The 21,034-nt window shown below is 45.7% G+C and overlaps 1 protein-coding gene across 5 annotated transcripts; it reads right to left on the minus strand.

Moving 5' to 3' along the window:
- Nucleotides 1-298: 298 nt before the first annotated feature.
- Nucleotides 299-20,898, minus strand: LOC135098311 (uncharacterized). 5 transcript variants are annotated; one of them, XM_064000598.1, is made up of 20 exons: nucleotides 20,763-20,898; nucleotides 20,278-20,323; nucleotides 19,875-20,051; nucleotides 19,310-19,454; nucleotides 18,635-19,170; nucleotides 18,242-18,325; nucleotides 8,384-8,513; nucleotides 7,897-7,942; nucleotides 7,478-7,654; nucleotides 6,771-6,924; nucleotides 6,129-6,273; nucleotides 5,454-5,989; nucleotides 5,061-5,144; nucleotides 4,638-4,780; nucleotides 4,257-4,428; nucleotides 3,430-3,584; nucleotides 2,928-3,044; nucleotides 2,305-2,386; nucleotides 1,641-1,756; nucleotides 299-822 (listed from the first exon to the last, which is right to left on the minus strand). In XM_064000598.1, the coding sequence occupies exons 4-20, from the start codon at nucleotides 19,360-19,362 to the stop codon at nucleotides 697-699; spliced, it is 2,856 nt and encodes a 951-aa protein (XP_063856668.1). In that variant the 5' UTR covers nucleotides 19,363-19,454; nucleotides 19,875-20,051; nucleotides 20,278-20,323; nucleotides 20,763-20,898; the 3' UTR covers nucleotides 299-696. The 5 variants fall into 5 exon arrangements, with proteins under 5 accessions (XP_063856668.1, XP_063856667.1, XP_063856672.1 ...); XM_064000597.1 differs by having other exon boundaries at nucleotides 1,641-1,759; XM_064000601.1 differs by having other exon boundaries at nucleotides 684-822; nucleotides 2,924-3,044.
- Nucleotides 20,899-21,034: the final 136 nt, after the last annotated feature.

The following is a 21,034-nucleotide window of genomic DNA, read 5'->3' on the forward strand; positions in this document are numbered from 1 at the left end:
GAGTAGACATTATATAATTAGCTTGCACAGCACTAAAACACAGAAAATCAGACTCTAGCAACTATTAACATTTGTAAGGCATTCTTACCTTTGAGGTGCAAGATAGTCAGGTTTCATCTTCCTTCCCTGTGTCCTGAAAACACCTCCAAAACGAGGTAGCACATCTTGCATTGCTTTTACGCGGAGGAAATAGCAGTGGACTGATGATGATTGTTGTAGTTTCCCGCGGAAGTCCAGTTGATTCTGCTTTTTCAACGGGGTTTTCTTTCTTACGTAAATGGTAAAGCAAGTGTCGAGGTCCCTGATTGGCTTTATTTTGATCCAGTATTTAACAATGAACATTTTATTTTGATATTACTATAATAATTATTGATGGTTGGGTGTATTGATAATTAAGGGAACATTTTTCAATACAAACGAACATGAGAACGTAGCAACAGGAGTGAATAGTCCCAATGAAATGAATACATGTATATAATTTATGTTGATATTATCGCCTACATATTTTCTAAGAATAAGCAAGCAATTAATCAACACAAAGTAAAAAAATAAATAAATAAACAATATAGTGTTGTATAGCAGCTACACGAATGGATGCCAGATGTACGATGACGTCATTTATTTATGGTTTTGGTAACAAATTCCTGCTTTTGATTTGCCTTCAGAACGAACATAAAAGTTTGTCTGACTGGTGGGTCAAAAGGTTGCTTGCCCGCTGCCACTTCGCCTCAGGGTCTCCGCCAGCGCATCCACCAGGTTAACCATCAGTGTGTTGCCTTCGCACTGCCCGCCGCCTCCCATGACAGCCCAAGTGAACCACCCCTGCAGAGGAATACATGCGCACTGTTGGATTAACCCGGAATAGGACTCTTTTTATCACAATCCAGATATTTATTGGTTTACAAGTCACAGCCCAGTAAAACTTTCTCCAGAAATAAAATCAGTTATTTTTTTTTCACGAGTCAAAATATTCCTTACCTTAATTCTGCCTATCACTTTGTGTTCAGCTTCGTAAAGTAACTGAGTCACCTAAGGATTTAAGCTTACATCCCTAGCCTCTATACAGCCACTAAGATAAACAGTCACAAAGATAAGCAAATGGGATACATTCTGTCCAACAAGGTTCAAGACTAACACAGACGACTTGAAATGAATCTAGGTCGTCATGCTCTCTTAACTTCTTCAGTATCCTGGCATCGACTTCACTATATTTCACAAGTCATTGGAGGACTTTATCAAGTGAAGGATGATACGTTCGTGATCAAAGCATTTTAAATAATCTACAGCTACTCATTCAAAATCATTACGTCTTATTCACTCCATTGTCTATGAAGGGATATGATGAGGTTCGGATGTTATATATAGTACTGAAAGAGTTAATATTTCCACTGAGCACACCATGACTCACTGAGCCATATTCTGAAACATGCATGTGGCGCAACTCCTTTCCATTCAAATGGCTCCAGTTGAAGTTAGACGGGTTTTTAAGGGTGTTTTTACTGTTCTAGTGACATTAACAATATTTCTACATTATTAACACGAGAAACACTCTTGATAAGCCGCCAAATCATCACTGTGGCCTTGGAGTTTAGTCGTGATGATAGAGTAAAGCTTTTCAAAACACGAGCCACAACACCCACCTGCGCCAGCCTAATCCACTCGGAGGGCACCACCACCTCCACCTCCTCGCCGCGGGAACGCAGCAGCCCCGCCCGCTCCAGCACCGTCCATACTGCCTCCCACAATCCTACGCCTTCTGCTGCAAAAAAAAAAAAAAAAAAAAAAAAAAAAAAAAAAATTCACTTGGCGTGGCAGTAGTGTGTGTGTGTGTGTATGTGTGTGTGTGTGTGTGTGTTCGCTGCCCGGATCAGGATTACCTGCCCGGTTACTGCATATTTTTTACTGGCATTGATTAATTAAATTCTGGGGAGAGTCCTGATCTTTTTTTCTTTTTCTTTTTTTCTTTCTATTTTCAGTACGTAATTACCTGAGCAACAAATTTGAGTTACTTTCGCGTTTCAAATTAAGGTAATGATCTCATCTAATATACGTACGAGCAGTTGCCTAATTAAAATTCCTGTTGTGTTTTGAGAGCTTATCTAGACATCTACTTATTTATCTTCTTTCTTGAAGTTCTTCATTATGAATTGTCTCGTCTTTGCTCTGCTTCTATTTTAAAGCCGAAACTATCTATACCAGCCCGAATGCTGGTGTAAAGAAGGAAACAGTACCTGCTCTGCCACGGTCACCTGCAGCAGCTACAGGTAGACATGCAACACCTGCGAGGAGGAGTTTGTTAATTACCTGTCCCCATTTCCTCCCTGAAAACTTCCAGCAGGTGATGTAAGTCTGCCTCGGTGCCAGACCCCAGCAGCAGGCGACGGACCTAGGGTGAAGGAACGAAGGCAGGAAAAGGGTGTGCATGAAGAGCAGGTATAATATATATATATATATATATATATATATATATATATATATATATATATATATATATATATATATATATATATATATATATATATATATATATATATATATATATATATATGAATTAACTAGATATAGTGCATAACTAAAGGCAAACTAACTGATAATTGACTAATTTATTGAATGACCATTAAGTAGGTACTAATGAAATAATTATTTTATAGTTATAATTAATTAATTTACTATGTATCAAAATAAGTAGCTGAGTGATTGATTAACCGACTAAGTCATTGACCAATAACTAACTAGTAACTTACAACAAATTAATCACAAACCAGTTAATAACGAACTATGTAAAAAATTAACTAACCAACCAACTAACTAACTAAACTAGCTGACCTATCAAAACTTCAATGCAGATCATCAAAGTAAAAACTTAATTCATCAAGAAATACTTGAGAACCGTAGCCCTCCCACCCCAGCAAAGGCTCCTCACTTACTTCCTGCAGCAGATCCGCCCAGAGACTCGCCGGTGACTGTCCAAGGAAGTCGTGCAGGAACTTCAGAAGCGTGGCGTGGTCAGGCACCTCGCCACACAGGTCAGGGCTCTCCATGGCCTGATGGGGAGGTGGAGGCGTCGTCATCATGAATCAAGAACACCAGTCACGTTCAGTTGGGATTAATAAGTAAATAAATAAACTAAACGACTAGCAAATGATTATGTTAAATACTCGAAGCACCACCGCTGCACCTACTACACCATTAACACACTACCACACTACTGCCACACCACCACAGCTCCACCTCCACCATCTCCACCATCACCACTACCACACTACCCATATCGAACCACCACCATATCACCACTATAATATACCTCCTACACCACCAACACCTCCCCGCGACCACACTAAATCACCATCACTACATCCCAACACTACACCACCACGCTACCCCCGTCAGCACACATTCACCACTCAGCAGGACGCCAGCACGAGGCACCTGAGCAAGGACGGCAGTGACGGTATCGTGGAGCTCCTGCATGCTGGCGGTGTCGGCGTGGAAGGTCACCACCAAGCCAGCAGGGGTGTGTCGCGCTACCACCCGCGCCACCACCTTTCCGGCGTCCTCACCCAGAAACTCGTCCACTTTCTTCACTAACAGTACATTTGTGGATGAAAATAATGATGATGATGATATTGATAATGATAATAATAATGATAATAAATAAATAGATAAATGAATAAAGATAGATTAAAAAAATACATTAATAAACACTAAGGAAAAATAGTATAATGAAGTAAAGCTGAGCACAATGATGGTAAAACTAAATAAATTAATAAGGAATACTAATGCAGTAATATTAAATAGTAAAGTAGTTGATAATGAAAAAGAAAGTGCATATAAAAAGAGAGAGAGAGAGAGAGAGAGAGAGAGAGAGAGAGAGAGAGAGAGAGAGAGAGAGAGAGAGAGAGAGAGAGAGAGAGAGAGAGAGAGAGAGAGAGAGAGAGAGAGAGAGAGAATCAGGGACGATAAAGAACCAACGAATAACAAATCAGATGAAGTTACAAAATATAATCCTTTACAAAAATCATACCAAAAGAAAAATAAACAAATAAATAATAATAATAATAATAATAATAATAATAATAATAATAATAATAATAATAATAATAATAATAACAATTATAACAATAATCCCCACTAGCAAGTTCAAGATACAAGATAAAGACAAACAATAAAAGTCGAGTCAATCAAGTCATGCGAACAAAAAAAACACGGAGCATCATTCAATACTGAGCTGATCCACCCCGTCACTCTCTCCTTGCCTTCCCACGTCACCCCCACACGGTCTGACTCGCCCAGCAGTGTGTGACTGTCGCGACCAAGCGTGAGGGAAGCGGCGAGGGAGGACGCGAGGACCGGCCACTTCAGCCACACCTTGTAGCTCCACCAGTCACGGAAATCCAGGACCAGCTGCGTGGAGGGGAGCGCCGCCGCCTGGAGGTGAACACAAAGGAGGAGAAAAAAAGAAAAAAATGACTTATTTCTACCCACAAAGATTCCTCACCTAAAATAATTATCCAGCATGAAAATATCCACTGAGAGAGAGAGAGAGAGAGAGAGAGAGAGAGAGAGAGAGAGAGAGAGAGAGAGAGAGAGAGAGAGAGAGAGAGAGAGAGAGAGAGAGAGAGAGAGGTGGAACTTACCTGGTCGAAAGAGAAGCTGAAAGTTTTCTGGTACCACTGCAGGAGAGAGACGCCCCACTCCGCCTTCACCACCATGTTGCCCCACTCCCAGGTGTTCACCACGTACTCCCACCCAGTCCAGTCACGATTGAACCGAAATATTTCTAGAATTCAAAGTGATAAAAAATATTTTTGCAATATTTTTCTTGTATAGTTTAAATAATTTTTTTTTCTCTCTCTCTCTCTCTCTCTCTCTCTCTCTCTCTCTCTCTCTCTCTCTCTCTCTCTCTCTCTCTCTCTCTCTCTCTCTCTCTCTCTCTCTCTCTCTCTCTCTCTCTCTCTCTCTCTCTCTCTCTCTCTCTCTCTCTCTTCTCTCTCTCTCTCTCTCTCTCTCTCTCTCTCTCTTGCTTTGAACTTTAGCTTCTCAGGCTCCGGTTCACTCACGGTTCAAGTTCCAGCCAACGTGAGGACAGAATGCCAGGTGTGTGCGCTGCAGGATCCGAATCCAGCGTCCTCCGTCAGATGAGACTATGCGTGCGGTGCGTGGAGGGAGATAAAGGGAGGGTGTCGTGAGCTCCAGGTAAGTAAACAACTCAAATACACTACTGTGGCACTGATGACGCGACCGACAAAAAATATTAGAACAGTACTATCCAAATAGTTATGATTTCAAAAGGTATAGCGAACAACTTTTTTTAATTATAAATTCTTATTTGCAAGAAATCAAGTATATAAAAAGACCTGAATAAAAGGACTTACTAACATCATAAGAAACGTATCATTAAATTTTCCCTTAATAGTCAAATTTCGTTCTACATGAAGTGTGGACGTACTTACCGAAAGTTTTCATGTTGGAAGAAAGGCTGAAAACCCGGGAAGTTAATTTTTGTGTAGTCTCTTGAACAGCTTCACTTGACACTGACTCTTCCGGTCCATCACACTCCGCTTTCCTGGAACATTCTTCGTCTACATTTAACATTACGGAATCATGATCATTTTGCTTTAAGTCTTCTGATTTATGATCTCGACCACTACAAACTTCATTCTGGTCTACTGTCTGTTCTTTTCTTAAATCTGAGTCGCAATCACTGTCGACGTGGTGCCGCGACTTGGCTTTTGGCTCCTTGACATTGCCGTCCCCACAACCTTCAGCATCACACCTGCCAGCCTCACCTCTGTCATCCGTGACCTGAGTCTCCTCGTCCTGCTTCTCCTGCTTGAAGTGAACGAATTCTAACGATATGTCAGATTTGGTAGACTTGACTTCCCCATTAACTTCCCAATGTTGCTTGCCCTGATTTTTCCAGAGCTTCGTCTCCCACTCGAGGGCTGTAGAGATAATTGGCACATGTAGGCTCACCTGCCAGTGTTCTCTGAAAGTTAAGAGAGGACTCATGGTTATAAACAATTGTCTAATGTAATCTATCAGTGCTTGAAAAGACATTTTACAGAAAACTTTTTTTCGAAACAAATGAAGTATTGGCACCTTCAAACACATGACTGCAAACCTACCCAGTGTGTGGCGTGACGGTGAGGTTCAGGAGACGCCGACGCTTCCCCGGCATCAGCGAGTCCAAAGATACGCCAAAGATGGATTCAGAGAACTGAGTGCGCACCACCACGCCCCGTCCTGCCTCGGTTCCGGCTGCGTCTCGCTCTATACGAGGTATAAACAATCCTTTTAATTCGTTGCCTCAAGGTATATCATAGACTCCTTTATAAAGAAATCTATGGTTGCATCTTTTAGAAAGGAAAATTACGACTCCGACTATAGCAATGCCTTTCATATTTTATGCAATTTTTATTTCTTCCTTTTTCTTTTTCTTTTTTTTCCCATCCTAACATTAAATTTAACCGAAAAAATCTTAACTAACGGTCATATCTTGCGCAGTGCTATTTAATTTTGATTTGAGATAATGAAAAGCAATATAGGTTTGCAGAGGATCTAAACCACCAAATAATAATAATAATAATAATAATAATAATAATAATAATAATGATAATAATAGTAATAATAATAATAATAATAATAACAATAATTCCCTGTTTAATAAAAATGTATACGTACACTCAATACACTGCGAGGCCCATCAGCTCCACCTCTTCACACACACACACACACACACACACACACACACACACACACTTACACACCTTGGTCAAGCTGAGGCGGCGCGGGGTCACCACTGGAGGCCTTGCCGCGCTCTTCCTCACCGCCTCTCAACCACAGCCGCCACCACTGCCCCGCCTGGCCCTCATGCCCGCTGGCCAGGCTGAGGGTGGTCCTGGGAGCCGCCATGAACAGCATCTAGAGGAAGGAATAGTGTGACCTCATCTCTTTTATTTCAAAGTGGCATGACAAGAATTTTGTATGTTTTTTTTTTTTTTCTATAGGAATGATGAAGCAATGGTAGTATGTAATATATGAAGATAATAATGAGATGCAAATGTTAAAGATCAGATTTCTATTGCTGTGGTACTTTGTAAGCAGAAACTATGGATATTTAAATAGTTTTTTTTTTTTTTTTTGCCTTTTGCAAGTCTTCCTCACGCATACGCATTAAAAGAAAATAATGAATAAATATATTAATAAACTACCAAATAAAAATAAATATAGGAAGACAAGGCAACAGATAAAACTAAACATGACATACAGGAAAAATAAAAAAAAATAAAGACAAAACAATATATATATATATATATATATATATATATATATATATATATATATATATATATATATATATATATATATATATATATATATATATATATATATATATATATATATATATATATATATATATATAATAAAAATATAACAAGAAAATCTATAAGGTAATATTCTCACGCTCTCTCACCTCTTCCTCGGGGTGCCACGCTACGCTCACCAACTCCTCAGCTGATCCAACGCCCCCCACATGCTGGTACCTCTGCGCCACGACTTTGAGCGCATCACCTGTGTAGCCACCTGTCACCTGGAGGACGCGACCTGAGTAATTCCCGGTGACATTGCATCCACAGTTAGTCAGGTCAGTCTGTGAACAACGACATCTTACATTAGGCGAGTGGGAGGAGGTGTGTGTGTGTGTGTGTGTGTGTGTGTGTGTGTGTGTGTGTGTGTGTGTGTGTGTGTGTGTGTGTGTGTGTGTGTGTGTGTGTGTGTGTGATTTATTCCAGCAGGTGTTCATCTTGAGTCTTAAATTGAAAAAAACGTCATTAAATTTAGTTAGTGTATTGTTCCTTCTTTTAAGACACGTTAGGTTATGCACCCACCCACCTGCAGAGCCAAGGTAAGGGACCGGGTGGAGGGAGAGGTCCCCACTCTGAAATACAAGAAAAGTTGAAGCTTCAGTCTCTCTCTCTCTCTCTCTCTCTCTCTCTCTCTCTCTCTCTCTCTCTCTCTCTCTCTCTCTCTCTCTCTCTCTCTCTCTAATACATTAGTTCACTTAGATATAATTTCTACCCTGACCAAACCACTTAAATGACATGTCGCTGAAGGACCACGACCAAATAGTCTCATTATATTGAATTTATAGACATGTAATAAAGAAGTGTCCTATAGCTGTTATTTTCACGCTATTGGTATATCATATAGGGCAGTGATTCCTAACCTTTCCCAAGTTCATGCATCCTTCCATGAGCTTTTGAGATATTCATGTACAATTCATTAAAAGAAAATCACACTTTTCTCTAACTTTAAGACTGAAAATATACAAGTAATAGTACTTATCTATCCATCTTCGGTGCGGCGTATTAAGTGTTACCTGAGAAATGTTTGAGTGGAGTCATCAGTTCGGTTTAACGTGTAAGCGGTGACCAGGCGGAAGGATGCTGCCGATGCCTGCTGGCTGTGTGCCGGGATCCCCACCACTGTTACCAGCATCAACGCCGCACCTAGAGTAAGGGAAAGATGGTTGTATGGTTTATGACAATACACATTTCATTCGTTCATGTAAATTATCTTTGTAGTGTCGAGTACAATAATTTCGGATTAGTGATGATTATAGATAGAGTTTCTTTATAGCGGTAAGTTCGATAATTACAGAATAGTTTACCACTTCCAACGTAATCGCAGAATAATTCCTCTTGGAAGTTGATAATCTGCGTATAGTGTCGTACAATAGTCACACACCAGTTCCTTTAGGTAAACTATTTGTTATATTGGCTAATATGATAATTATAGAATGGTCACTCAACAATGTTTCCACTAGGACGAACAACCCCACTCGCTTATGAAACCTCAGTTCCATGGTATAGCAGGTCGACGTTTTACTTAAAGAATATCCACACCTTTCCAGTTTTGGATGCTAACCGGGGTAACTCAATCATCTTCCAAGACTGAATAACATTATGATTGTGGCGCTTCCTGGCTTTCCACTTTCCCTTACATATCCAGTCACGCGGCAATTTCAAAATACACGTTAGAATATTTCCGCGAATGGTGAGTTTATTTGACGGTTTAAAATTGTTTGGATTTCTCTCTTACTTGAATCACGGTTGGTAAAATAAAGTGAGGATGTTGTGAAAGAACAAGAAAAGAATGTTCCCTCGTGCAATTGTGGGGCGTGTGGAGGCACCTGGCAGCTCCCCTACTCCCCTCCCATTAGTCTCCACCTCACGTAGTCACTGCTGCAGACGATGGGAGACGGCAGAGTTCATGCTTACAAACCACAATGTAGTTTTATAACATGCTTTCAATATGAACCGTACTGTTTTCAGTAAAGTAAAGGAGCAAATGATAGTATACTAAATAATATATAGTACGTGTTCACTAACAAACTTAGGTACCTTATTCCCATCACACACACACACACACACACACACGATTGTTAGCATACATCATATGGAAGAACATCTAAGGGCCGTATTGTTAAATCTCTTCGTATCACCACTACCTAATCTACTCACCAAAACACCAGTACATGTTCCTCGCTTGGCACCACCCAGATGGATCACCGGGCAGTGTTGGTGTCCTTCAGCTGACACACACGAGCGTTCACTGGGGCTGAGCTCTCCCAACTAACCCTGCCATGACCCTCAGCCTGCACCTCGCCTGTCACCTTTCCCCCCCTCCCCCCCGCCAGCCATTCTATTCGGGTAAGGCACATGACACAAGAATAGCAAGGAGATGAAGTATCAGGAGACTTGTAAGGTCCAGCACCCAGGCCGAGAAATCTTAAGTCATCATGAATTGGCGGATGTATTTACTTATCAATTCACTTATTATTATTATTATTATTATTATTATTATTATTATTATCATTATTATTACTTCGAGGGATGGAACACCGTATGAGGAGGTAAAGCCTACCTTAATGATATCGAAATACCTCTATCGTATCACCACGCACCCTACACCATTCCAGTGACTAGCTTTTTTTTTTTTTTTTTCAGTCCCTGGATCATCCTAGTCACTCTTCTTTGCACAGCCACAACTGTACACCGTAATGTAAGAGAGGCCTTATCAAAGCACTAAATGCACTGTTTTATAGGCCGCAGACTTGTAGTATCACTTTGTTTTCTCTCTCTCGAAGATTTAGCTTAGCTATCTCCCTGGCCTTTAAGCTGCTGTTATATATTGTGCATCCCTCTCTCTCTCTCTCTCTCTCTCTCTCTCTCTCTCTCTCTCTCTCTCTCTTACTTCTTACGTAGAGAACGCTACCTCATTGATATCGAATTTCATTTCACACTTTTCTGTCCAATCATACTTTCTATCCAGTCCTGTCTTATCTTCGTAATTTGGTGTCATTCGCAAATTTACTGACGTCACTACTTACTAGTAATTCCGGAATATAATGATGCTAATAATGGAGGAGGAGGTGAGAAGAAACACAAGTGCTGGGAGGATAGTTTATTCCCGACTAGCTTCGCACAAGCTTCTTCAGGGGAACTAGTCGGGAATAAACTCACCTCCCAACACTTGTATTTCTTGTCACCTCCTCCTCCAGCTTGTCGGAATGTCTGAACAACAATAATAATAATAATAATAATAATGATAATAATGATAATAATAATAATAATAATAACAATAATTATAATAATAATAAGAAGAAGAAGAAAAAGAAGAAGCGGAAGAACAAAAAAACAAGAAGAAGAAGAAGAAGAAGAAAAAAAAAAGAAAAAAAAGAAGAAGCAGAAGAAGAAGAAGAAGAATTATAATAATAATAAGAAGAAGAAAAAGAAGAAGCGGAAGAACAAAAAACAAGAAGAAGAAGAAGAAGAAGAAGAAGAAGAAGAAGAAGAAGAAGAAAAGAAAAGAGAAGAAGCAGAAGAAGAAGAAAAGAAGAAAAAGATGATGATGAAGAAGAAGGAAAAAATAAATAAATAAATAAACAAATGAAAATAACAATGAATTCAAGGACATTAGTTACTCATATAACTTCTAAGATTTGTTCTAGAGCAAACATAAAGTGATCTGAAAAAAAATAAATAAATGCAGCAGCTCAGTGATCCAAGACGGAGGGCAGTCCGATGTGCTACTGACAGACTGCGAAATTACTTCCACACACGAGCAGACAAAATGTGAACAAACTTGTAACTTTAAAACTTTTTTCCCTAAACCCTTGAAACAGCTATTCTTTGTCAAATGAACGGTTGCCACTCAACACTGAAGAACCAGTGCCAGGACCTGCTGAAGCTGTCGGTGGTGTTCCCAGTTTTTACAAGTCTATCAAGATGGCTGCCATTCCTACGATGCTCACTCTGAGCCTGAAAGAAAGAAAAGGAACAAACGCAGAAGGAAAACCTTGGAAGTAATATAAAGCGATATATGGAAGAAACAAAGATGTAAATATTTGCCATCATGCTTACCACGTCATCAATATTCTCCTAATTATTATAAATTCTTGTTATAGTTACAATAATGCTGGAAGAGAGATTTATAGTTACAATAATGCTGGAAGAGAGAATTAATAAGAAGCAGCTACAAGGAGCCAGTAGGCTAGTAGTAGTAGTGACAATGTGCATATAAAGTATACACACTACAATCAATTTCCAATTATTTATTTTATTTATTTTTTCTTAAGCCCCAGTTAAATCTGCACACACATGTGCACTCTCTTTTTTTTTTATGCTGCTGCTGCTTCACTTTCTTCTTCTTCTTAAAGCCACAGCTTCCTGTTATGGCAAACCAGCCCCTCCAAACAAACCTTCCACACACCGTGCCTTCTCTCTCCTCACCCTTCACGCCCCAAACCTGCGATCCCTTCCTCACCATCTCTCTTCACTCAATCTACAAATGTCTTGTCGCACCGATGAGGATCACAATAAGGATTTAATTTTAAAATCGTTTTATACGATAAAAAGTTTGTTTACCCCAACGTCCAGCTCTCGTAGCAGGAGGGGGTGAGGATCGCACAGAACAGGGCGAGGTTCCCCAGGTGGGACTCAGCCCAGCAGTATGCCTGCACCAGGGCAGAGTCGGCCGCTGCCAGGGACGACTGATAGTTTAGGGACTAAATTATCAGTTCAGGGAGTCACGAGGCAAGCCACCAGGGAACAGCAAAACTAGAATAAACTAAGAGAAAATCTGACGCATCCTCACACAATAGACACGATGGACGTCATCCACTTCGTGAAGGGCGTCCTTCAGTGAAAACACAGAACATTGGAAAGGAGACCGTCAAATGAAAAGGAGTACTCCTGAACCACAGCACCTCAGTGGAGGGAGAATGATATTGGAAGTCAATTCTGCGGAACGGGCCGGTGTCCACCACCACCACCTGTCCTGCAGGATAGGTATCCACCGCCACGACCATCACCTGTCCTGCAGGGCGGGTATACACCGCCACCACCTGTCCTGTAGGACGGATATCCACCGCCATGACCATCACCTGTCCTGCAGGACGGGTATCCACCGCCACCACCTGTCCTGTAGGACGGGTATCCACCGCCACCACCTGTCCTGTAGGACGGGTATCCACCGCCACCACCTGACCTGTAGGACGGGTATCCACCGCCACCACCTGACCTGTAGGACGGGTATCCACCGCCATCACTTGTCCTGTAGGACGGGTATAAACCGCGACGACCATCACCTGTCGTGCTGGACGAGTATCCACCGCCATGAACATCACCTGTACTGCAGGACGGGTATCCACCGCCACCATCTGTCCTTGTAGGACGTGTATTCACCGCCACCACCTGTCCTGTACGAAGGGTATCTAGCGCCACCACTGTCCTGCAGAGCAGGTATCCACCGCCACCGCCTGCCCTGCAGGACGAGTATCCACCGCCACCACCTGTCATGCTGGACGGGTATTCACCGCCACTACCTGTCATGCTGGAAGGTTATCCACGGCCACCACCTGTCCTGCGGGACGGGTATTCACTGTCATCACCTGCCCTGCTGGACTGGTATTCAATGCCATCACCTGTCCTGCTAGACGGGTATCCACCGCCATGACCACCACCTGTCCAGCTGGACGGGCATCCACCGCCACGACCTGTCCTGCTGGATGGGTATCCACTGCCACCACCTGTCCTGCTGGACGGGTATCTATTGCCACCATCTGTCCTGCAGGGCGGCGGGTACCCACCATACCCGCCGCCATGACCATCACCTATCCTGCTGGACGGATATCCACCGCCATGACTGCCACCTGTCCTGCTTGATGGGTATCCCCCGCCACCACTTGTCCTACTAGACGGGTATCCACCGCCATGACCATCACCTGTCGTGCTGGACGGGTATCCACCGCCACCACTTGTCCTGCTGGACGAGTGTCCACCGCCAGACCATCACCTGTCCTGCTGGATGGGTATCTACCGCCATAAACATCACCTGTCCCGCTGAACGGGTATCCACCGCCACCACCTGTCCTGCAGGGCGGGTATCCACCGCCGTGACTATCACCTGTCCTGCTGGACGGATATCCACAGCGACCACCTGTCCTGAAGGCCGGGTATCCACCGCTATGACCATCACCTGTCCTGCTGGACGGGTATCCACCGCCACCACCTGTCCTGCAGGGCGGGTATCCATTACCACCACCTATCCTGCTGGACAGGAATCCACCGCCACCACCTGTCTTGCTGGACGGGTATCCACCGCCACCACCTGTCCTGCTGGATGGGTATTCACCGCCACTACCTGTCATGCTGGAAGGTTATCCACGGCCACCACCTGTCCTGCGGGACGGGTATTCACTGCCATCACCTGTCCTGCTGGACTGGTATTCAATGCCATCACCTGTCCTGCTAGACGGGTATCCACCGCCATGACCACCACCTGTCCAGCTGGACGGGCATCCACCGCCACCACCTGTCCTGCTGGACGGGTATCCACTGCCACCACCTGTCCTGCTGGACGGGTATCTATTGCCACCATCTGTCCTGCAGGGCGGGTATCCACCATACCCGCCGCCATGACCATCACCTATCCTGCTGGACGGGTATCCACCGCCATGACTGCCACCTGTCCTGCTGGACGGGTATCCACCGCCATGACTACCACTTGTCCTGCTGGACGGGTATCCACCGCCACCACCTGTCCTGCAGGGCGGGTATCCACCGCCACGACAATCATCTATCTTGCTGGAAGGGTATTCACCGCCATGACTACCACCTGTCCTGCTGGATGGGTATCCACCGCCACCACCTGTCCTACTGGATGGTTGTGCAAAGCCACCACCTGTCTTGCTTGACGGGTATCCACCGCCATGACTACCACCTGTCCTGCTAAACGGGTATCCGCCGCCACCACTTGTCCTTCTGGACGGGTATCCACCGCCATGACCATCACCTGTCCTGCTGGATGGGTATCCACCGCCATGACCATCACCTGTCCTGCTGAACTGGTATCCACCGCCACGACCTGTCCTGCAGGGCGGGTATCCACCGCCATGACCATCACCTGTCCTGCTGGACAGGAATCCACCGCCACCACCTGTCCTGCAGGATGGGTATCCATCGCCATGACCATCACCTGTCCTCCTGGACAGTCATCCACCGCCACCACCTGTCCTGCTGGACGGGTATCCACTGCCACCACCTGTCCTGCTGGACGGGTATCCTTTGCCACCACCTGTCCTGCAGACCGGGTATCCACCGCCATGACCATCAACTGTCCTGCTGGACAGGAATCCACCGCCACCACCTGTCCTGCTGGACGGGTATCCACCGCCACCGCCTGTCCTGCAGGACGAGTATCCACCGCCACCACCTGTCCTGCTGGACGGGTATTCACCGCCACCACCTGTCCTGCTTGACGGGTATTCACAGCCACCACCTGTCTTGCTGGACGTGTATCCACCGCCATGACCATCACCTGTCGTGCTGGACGGGTATCCACCGCTACCACCTGTCCTGCAGGGCCGGTATCCATTACCACCACCTATCCTGCTGGACAGGAATCCAACGCCACCACCTGTCTTGCTGGACGGGTATCCACCGCCACCACCTGCCCTGCTGGATGGGTATTCACCGCCACTACCTGTCATGCTGGAAGGTTATTCACGGCCACCACCTGTCCTGCGGGACGGGTATTCACTGCCATCACCTGTCCTGCTGGACTGGTATTCAATGCCATCACCTGTCCTACTGGACTGGTATTCAATGCCATCACCTGTCCTGCTAGACGGGTATCCACCGCCATAACCACCATCTGTCCAGCTGGACGGGCATCCACCGCCACCACCTGTCCTGCTGGACGGGTATCCACTGCCACCACCTGTCCTGCTGGACGGGTATCTATTGCCACCATGTGTCATTCAGGGCGGGTATCCACCATACCCGCCGCCATGACCATCACCTATCCTGCTGGACGGGTATCCACGGCCATGACTGCCACCTGTCCTGCTGGACGGATATCCACCGCCATGACTACCACCTGTCCTGCTGGACGGGAATCCACCGCCACCACCTGTTCTGCTGGGCGGGTATCCACCGCCACGACCATCATCTATCTTGCTGGAAGGGTATTCACCGCCATGACTACCACCTATCCTTCTGGATGGGTATCCCCCGCCACCACCTGTCCTGCTGGATGGTTATGCAGAGCCACCACCTGTCTTGCTGGACGGGTATCCACCGCCATGACTACCACCTGTCCTGCTGAACAGGTATCCGCCGCCACCACTTGTCCTTCTGGACGGGTAGCCACCGCCATGACCATCACCTGTCGTGCTGGACGGGTATCCACCGCCACCACTTGTCCTGCTGGACGAGTGTCCACCGCCATGACCATCACCTGTCCTGCTGGATGGGTATCCACCGCCATGACCATCACCTGTCTTGCTGAACGGGTATCCACCGCCACGACCTGTCCTACAGGGCGGGTATCCATCGCCATGACCATCACGTGTCCTGCTGGACGGGTATCCACCGCCACCACCTGTCCTGCAGGGCTGGTATCCATTACCACCACCTATCCTGCTGGACAGGAATCCACCGCCACCACCTGTCTTGCTGGATGGGTATCCACCGCCATGACCATCACCTGTCCTCCTGGACAGTCATCCACCGTCCTGCTGGACGGGTATCCACTGCCACCACCTGTCCTGCTGGACGGGTATCCATTGCCACCACCTGTCCTGCAGGCCGGGTATCCACCGCCATGACCATCACCTGTCCTGCTGGACGGATATCCACCGCCACCGCCTGTCCTGCTGGACGAGTATCCACCGCCACCGCCTGTCCTGCAGGACGAGTATCCACCGCCACAACCTGTCCTGCTGGATGGGTATTCACCGCCACTACCTGTCCTGCGGGAAGGTTATCCACGGCCACCACCTGTCCTGCGGTACAGGTATTCACTGCCATCGCCTGGACGAGTATTTACTGCCATCACCTGGACGGGTATCCACCGCCATGACCATCACCTGTCCTGCTGGACGGGCATCCACCGCTACCACCTGTCCTGCTGGACGGGTATCCACTGCCACCACCTGTCCTGCTGGACGGGCATCCATTGCCACCACCTGTCCTGCAGGCCGGGTATCCATCGCCATAACCATCACCTATCCTGCTGGACTGGTATCCACCGCCACCACCTGTCTTGCTGGACGGGTATCCACCGCCATGACCATCACCTGTCCTGCTGGACGGGTATCTACCGCCACCACTGTCCTGCAGAGCGGGTATCCACTGCCACCGCCTGTCCTGCAGGACAAGTATTCACCACCACCACCTGTCCTGCTGGACGGGTATTCACCGCCACTACCTGTTATGCTGGAAGGTTATCCACGGCCACCACCTTTCCTGCTGGACGGATATTTACTGCCATCACCTGTCCTGCTGGACGGGTATTCACTGCCACCACCTGTCCTGCTGGACGGGTATCCACTGCCACCACCTGTCCTGCTGGACGGGTATCCATTGCCACCACCTGTCCTGCAGGCCGGGTATCCACCGCCATGACCATCACCTATCCTGCTGGACGGGTATCCACCGCCACCACCTGTCCTGCTTGACGGGTATTCACCGCCACCACCTGTCCTGCTTGACGGGTATTCACAGCCACCTCCTGTCTTGCTGGACGGGTATCCACCGCCATGACTACCACCTGTCCTGCTGGACGGGTATCCGCCGCCACCGCTTTTCCTGCTGGACGAGTATCCACCGCCATGATCATCACCTGTCCTGCTGGACGGGTATCAACCGCCATGACCATCACATGTCCTGCTGAACGGGTATCCACCGCCACCACCTGTCCTGCAGGGCGGGTATCTAGCGCCTTGACCATCACCTGTCATGCTGGACGGGTATCCACCGCCACCACCTGTCCTGCTGGACGTGTATCCACCACCATGACCATCACCTGTCCTGCTGGACGGTTATCTACCGCCACCACTGTCCTGCAGAGCGGGTATCCACCGCCACCGCCTGTCCTGCAGGACGAGTATTCACCGCAACCATCTGTTCTGCAGGGCGGGTATCCACCGCTATGACTATCACTTGTCTTGTTGAACGGGTATCCACCGCCACCACCTGTCCTGCTGGACGGGTATCCACCGCCATTACCATCACCTGTCCTGCTGGACGGGTATCCACCGCCACCACCTGTCCTGCTGGACGGGTATCCACCGCCATTACCATCACCTGTCCTGCTGGACGGGTATCCACCGCCACCACCTGTCCTGCTGGACGGGTATCCACCGCCACCACCTGTCCTGCTGGACGGGTATCCACCGCCATTACCATCACCTGTCCTGCTGGAGGGGTATCCACCGCCACCACCAGTCCTGCTGGACGGGTATCCACCGCCATTACCATCACCTGTCCTGCTGGACGGGTATCCACCGCCACCACCTGTCCTGCTGGACGGGTATCTACTACCACCACCTGTCCTGTGGACGGGTATCTACTGCCACCACCTGCCCTGCTGGATGGGTATCCAATGCCACCACCTGTCCTTTAGGACAGGTATCCACCGCCATGACTACCACCTTTTCTGCAGGACCGGTATCCATCACCATCAATACATCCCAACACCACACCGCCACGCTACCTCCCACCCAGTCCAGTCACGATTGAACTGAAATATTTCTAGAATTCCGAGTGATAAAAAAAAGTCTATTGCAATATTTTTCTTGTATAGTTTAAATCATCATTCTCTCTCTCTCTCTCTCTCTCTCTCTCTCTCTTGCTTTGAACTTTCGCTTCTCAGGCTCCGGTTCACTCACGGTTCAAGTTCCAGCCAACGAGAGGACAGAATGCCAGGTGTGTGCGCTGCAGGATCCGAATCCAGCGTCCTCCGTCAGATGAGACTATGCGTGCGGTGCGTGGAGGGAGATAAAGGGAGGGTGTCGTGAGCTCCAGGTAAGTAAACAACTCAAATACACTACTGTGGCACTGATGACGCGACCGACAAAAAATATTAGAACAGTACTATCCAAATAGTTATGATTTCAAAAGGTATAGCGAACAACTTTTTTTAATTATAAATTCTTATTTGCAAGAAATCAAGTATATAAAAAGACCTGAATAAAAGGACTTACTAACATCATAAGAAACGTATCATTAAATTTTCCCTTAATAGTCAAATTTCGTTCTACATGAAGTGTGGACGTACTTACCGAAAGTTTTCATGTTGGAAGAAAGGCTGAAAACCCGGGAAGTTAATTTTTGTGTAGTCTCTTGAACAGCTTCACTTGACACTGACTCTTCCGGTCCATCACACTCCGCTTTCCTGGAACATTCTTCGTCTACATTTAACATTACGGAATCATGATCATTTTGCTTTAAGTCTTCTGATTTATGATCTCGACCACTACAAACTTCATTCTGGTCTACTGTCTGTTCTTTTCTTAAATCTGAGTCGCAATCACTGTCGACGTGGTGCCGCGACTTGGCTTTTGGCTCCTTGACATTGCCGTCCCCACAACCTTCAGCATCACACCTGCCAGCCTCACCTCTGTCATCCGTGACCTGAGTCTCCTCGTCCTGCTTCTCCTGCTTGAAGTGAACGAATTCTAACGATATGTCAGATTTGGTAGACTTGACTTCCCCATTAACTTCCCAATGTTGCTTGCCCTGATTTTTCCAGAGCTTCGTCTCCCACTCGAGGGCTGTAGAGATAATTGGCACATGTAGGCTCACCTGCCAGTGTTCTCTGAAAGTTAAGAGAGGACTCATGGTTATAAACAATTGTCTAATGTAATCTATCAGTGCTTGAAAAGACATTTTACAGAAAACTTTTTTTCGAAACAAATGAAGTATTGGCACCTTCAAACACATGACTGCAAACCTACCCAGTGTGTGGCGTGACGGTGAGGTTCAGGAGACGCCGACGCTTCCCCGGCATCAGCGAGTCCAAAGATACGCCAAAGATGGATTCAGAGAACTGAGTGCGCACCACCACGCCCCGTCCTGCCTCGGTTCCGGCTGCGTCTCGCTCTATACGAGGTATAAACAATCCTTTTAATTCGTTGCCTCAAGGTATATCATAGACTCCTTTATAAAGAAATCTATGGTTGCATCTTTTAGAAAGGAAAATTACGACTCCGACTATAGCAATGCCTTTCATATTTTATGCAATTTTTATTTTTAATTATAAATATATTAATAAACTACCAAATAAAAATAAATATAGGAAGACAAAGGCAACAGATAAAACTAAACATGACATACATGAAAAAAAAATAAATAAATAAAGACAAATCAATATATATATATATATATATATATATATATATATATATATATATATATATATATATATATATATATATATATATATATATATATATATATATATATATATATATATATATATAACAAGAAAATCTATAAGGCAATATTCTCACGCTCTCTCACCTCTTCCTCGGGGTGCCACGCTACGCTCACCAACTCCTCAGCTGATCCAACGCCCCCCACATGCTGGTACCTCTGCGCCACGATTTTGAGCGCATCACCTGTGTAGCCACCTGTCACCTGGAGGACGCGACCTGAGTAATTCCCGGTGACATTGCATCCACAGTTAGTCAGGTCAGTCTGTGAAAACAATGACATCTTACATTAGGCGAGTGGGAGGAGGTGTGTGTGTGTGTGTGTGTGTGTGTGTGTGTGTGTGTGTGTGTGTGTGTGTGTGTGTGTGTGTGTGTGTGTGATTTATTCCAGCAGGTGTTCAGCTTGAGTCTTAAATTGAAAAAAACGTCATTAAATTTAGTTAGTGTATTGTTCCTTCTTTTAAGACACGTTAGGTTATGCACCCACCCACCTGCAGAGCCAAGGTAAGGGACCGGGTGGAGGGAGAGGTCCCCACTCTGAAATACAAGAAAAGTTGAAGCTTCAGTCTCTCTCTCTCTCTCTCTCTCTCTCTCTCTCTCTCTCTCTCTCTCTCTCTCTCTCTCTCTCTCTCTCTCTCTCTCTAATACATTAGTTCACTTAGAAATAATTTCTACCCTGACCAAACCACTTAAATGACATGTCGCTGAAGGACCACGACCAAATAGTCTCATTATATTGAATTTATAGACATGTAATAAAGAAGTGTCCTATAGCTGTTATTTTCACGCTATTGGTATATCATATAGGGCAGTGATTCCTAACCTTTCCCAAGTTCATGCATCCTTCCATGAGCTTTTGAGATATTCATGTACAATTCATTAAAAGAAAATCACACTTTTCTCTAACTTTAAGACTGAAAATATATAAGTAATAGTACTTATCTATCCATCTTCGGTGCGGTGTATTAAGTGTTACCTGAGAAATGTTTGAGTGGAGTCATCAGTTCGGTTTAACGTGTAAGCGGTGACCAGGCGGAAGGATGCTGCCGATGCCTGCTGGCTGTGTGCCGGGATCCCCACCACTGTTACCAGCATCAACGCCGCACCTAGAGTAAGGGAAAGATGGTTGTATGGTTTATGACAATACACATTTCATTCGTTCATGTAAATTATCTTTGTAGTGTCGAGTACAATAATTTCGGATTAGTGATGATTATAGATAGAGTTTCTTTATAGCGGTAAGTTCGA

Source organism: Scylla paramamosain, unplaced genomic scaffold (assembly GCF_035594125.1).
Source record: "Scylla paramamosain isolate STU-SP2022 unplaced genomic scaffold, ASM3559412v1 Contig54, whole genome shotgun sequence".
Classification (NCBI taxonomy): domain Eukaryota; kingdom Metazoa; phylum Arthropoda; class Malacostraca; order Decapoda; family Portunidae; genus Scylla; species Scylla paramamosain.

Bases quoted from the DNA above. Each gene is read 5' to 3' on its own strand.
- LOC135098311 (XM_064000597.1), bottom strand. From the start codon at position 19,362: ATGCCGGGGAAGCGTCGGCGTCTCCTGAACCTCACCGTCACGCCACAC. The intron at 8,514-18,241 runs GTGAGTGAACCG...CCCTTACTCTAG, and splicing joins CGTTGGCTGGAACTTGAACC to GTGCGGCGTTGATGCTGGTA. The intron at 4,429-4,637 runs GTAAGTTCCACC...GTTCACCTCCAG, and splicing joins TCAGCTTCTCTTTCGACCAG to GCGGCGGCGCTCCCCTCCAC.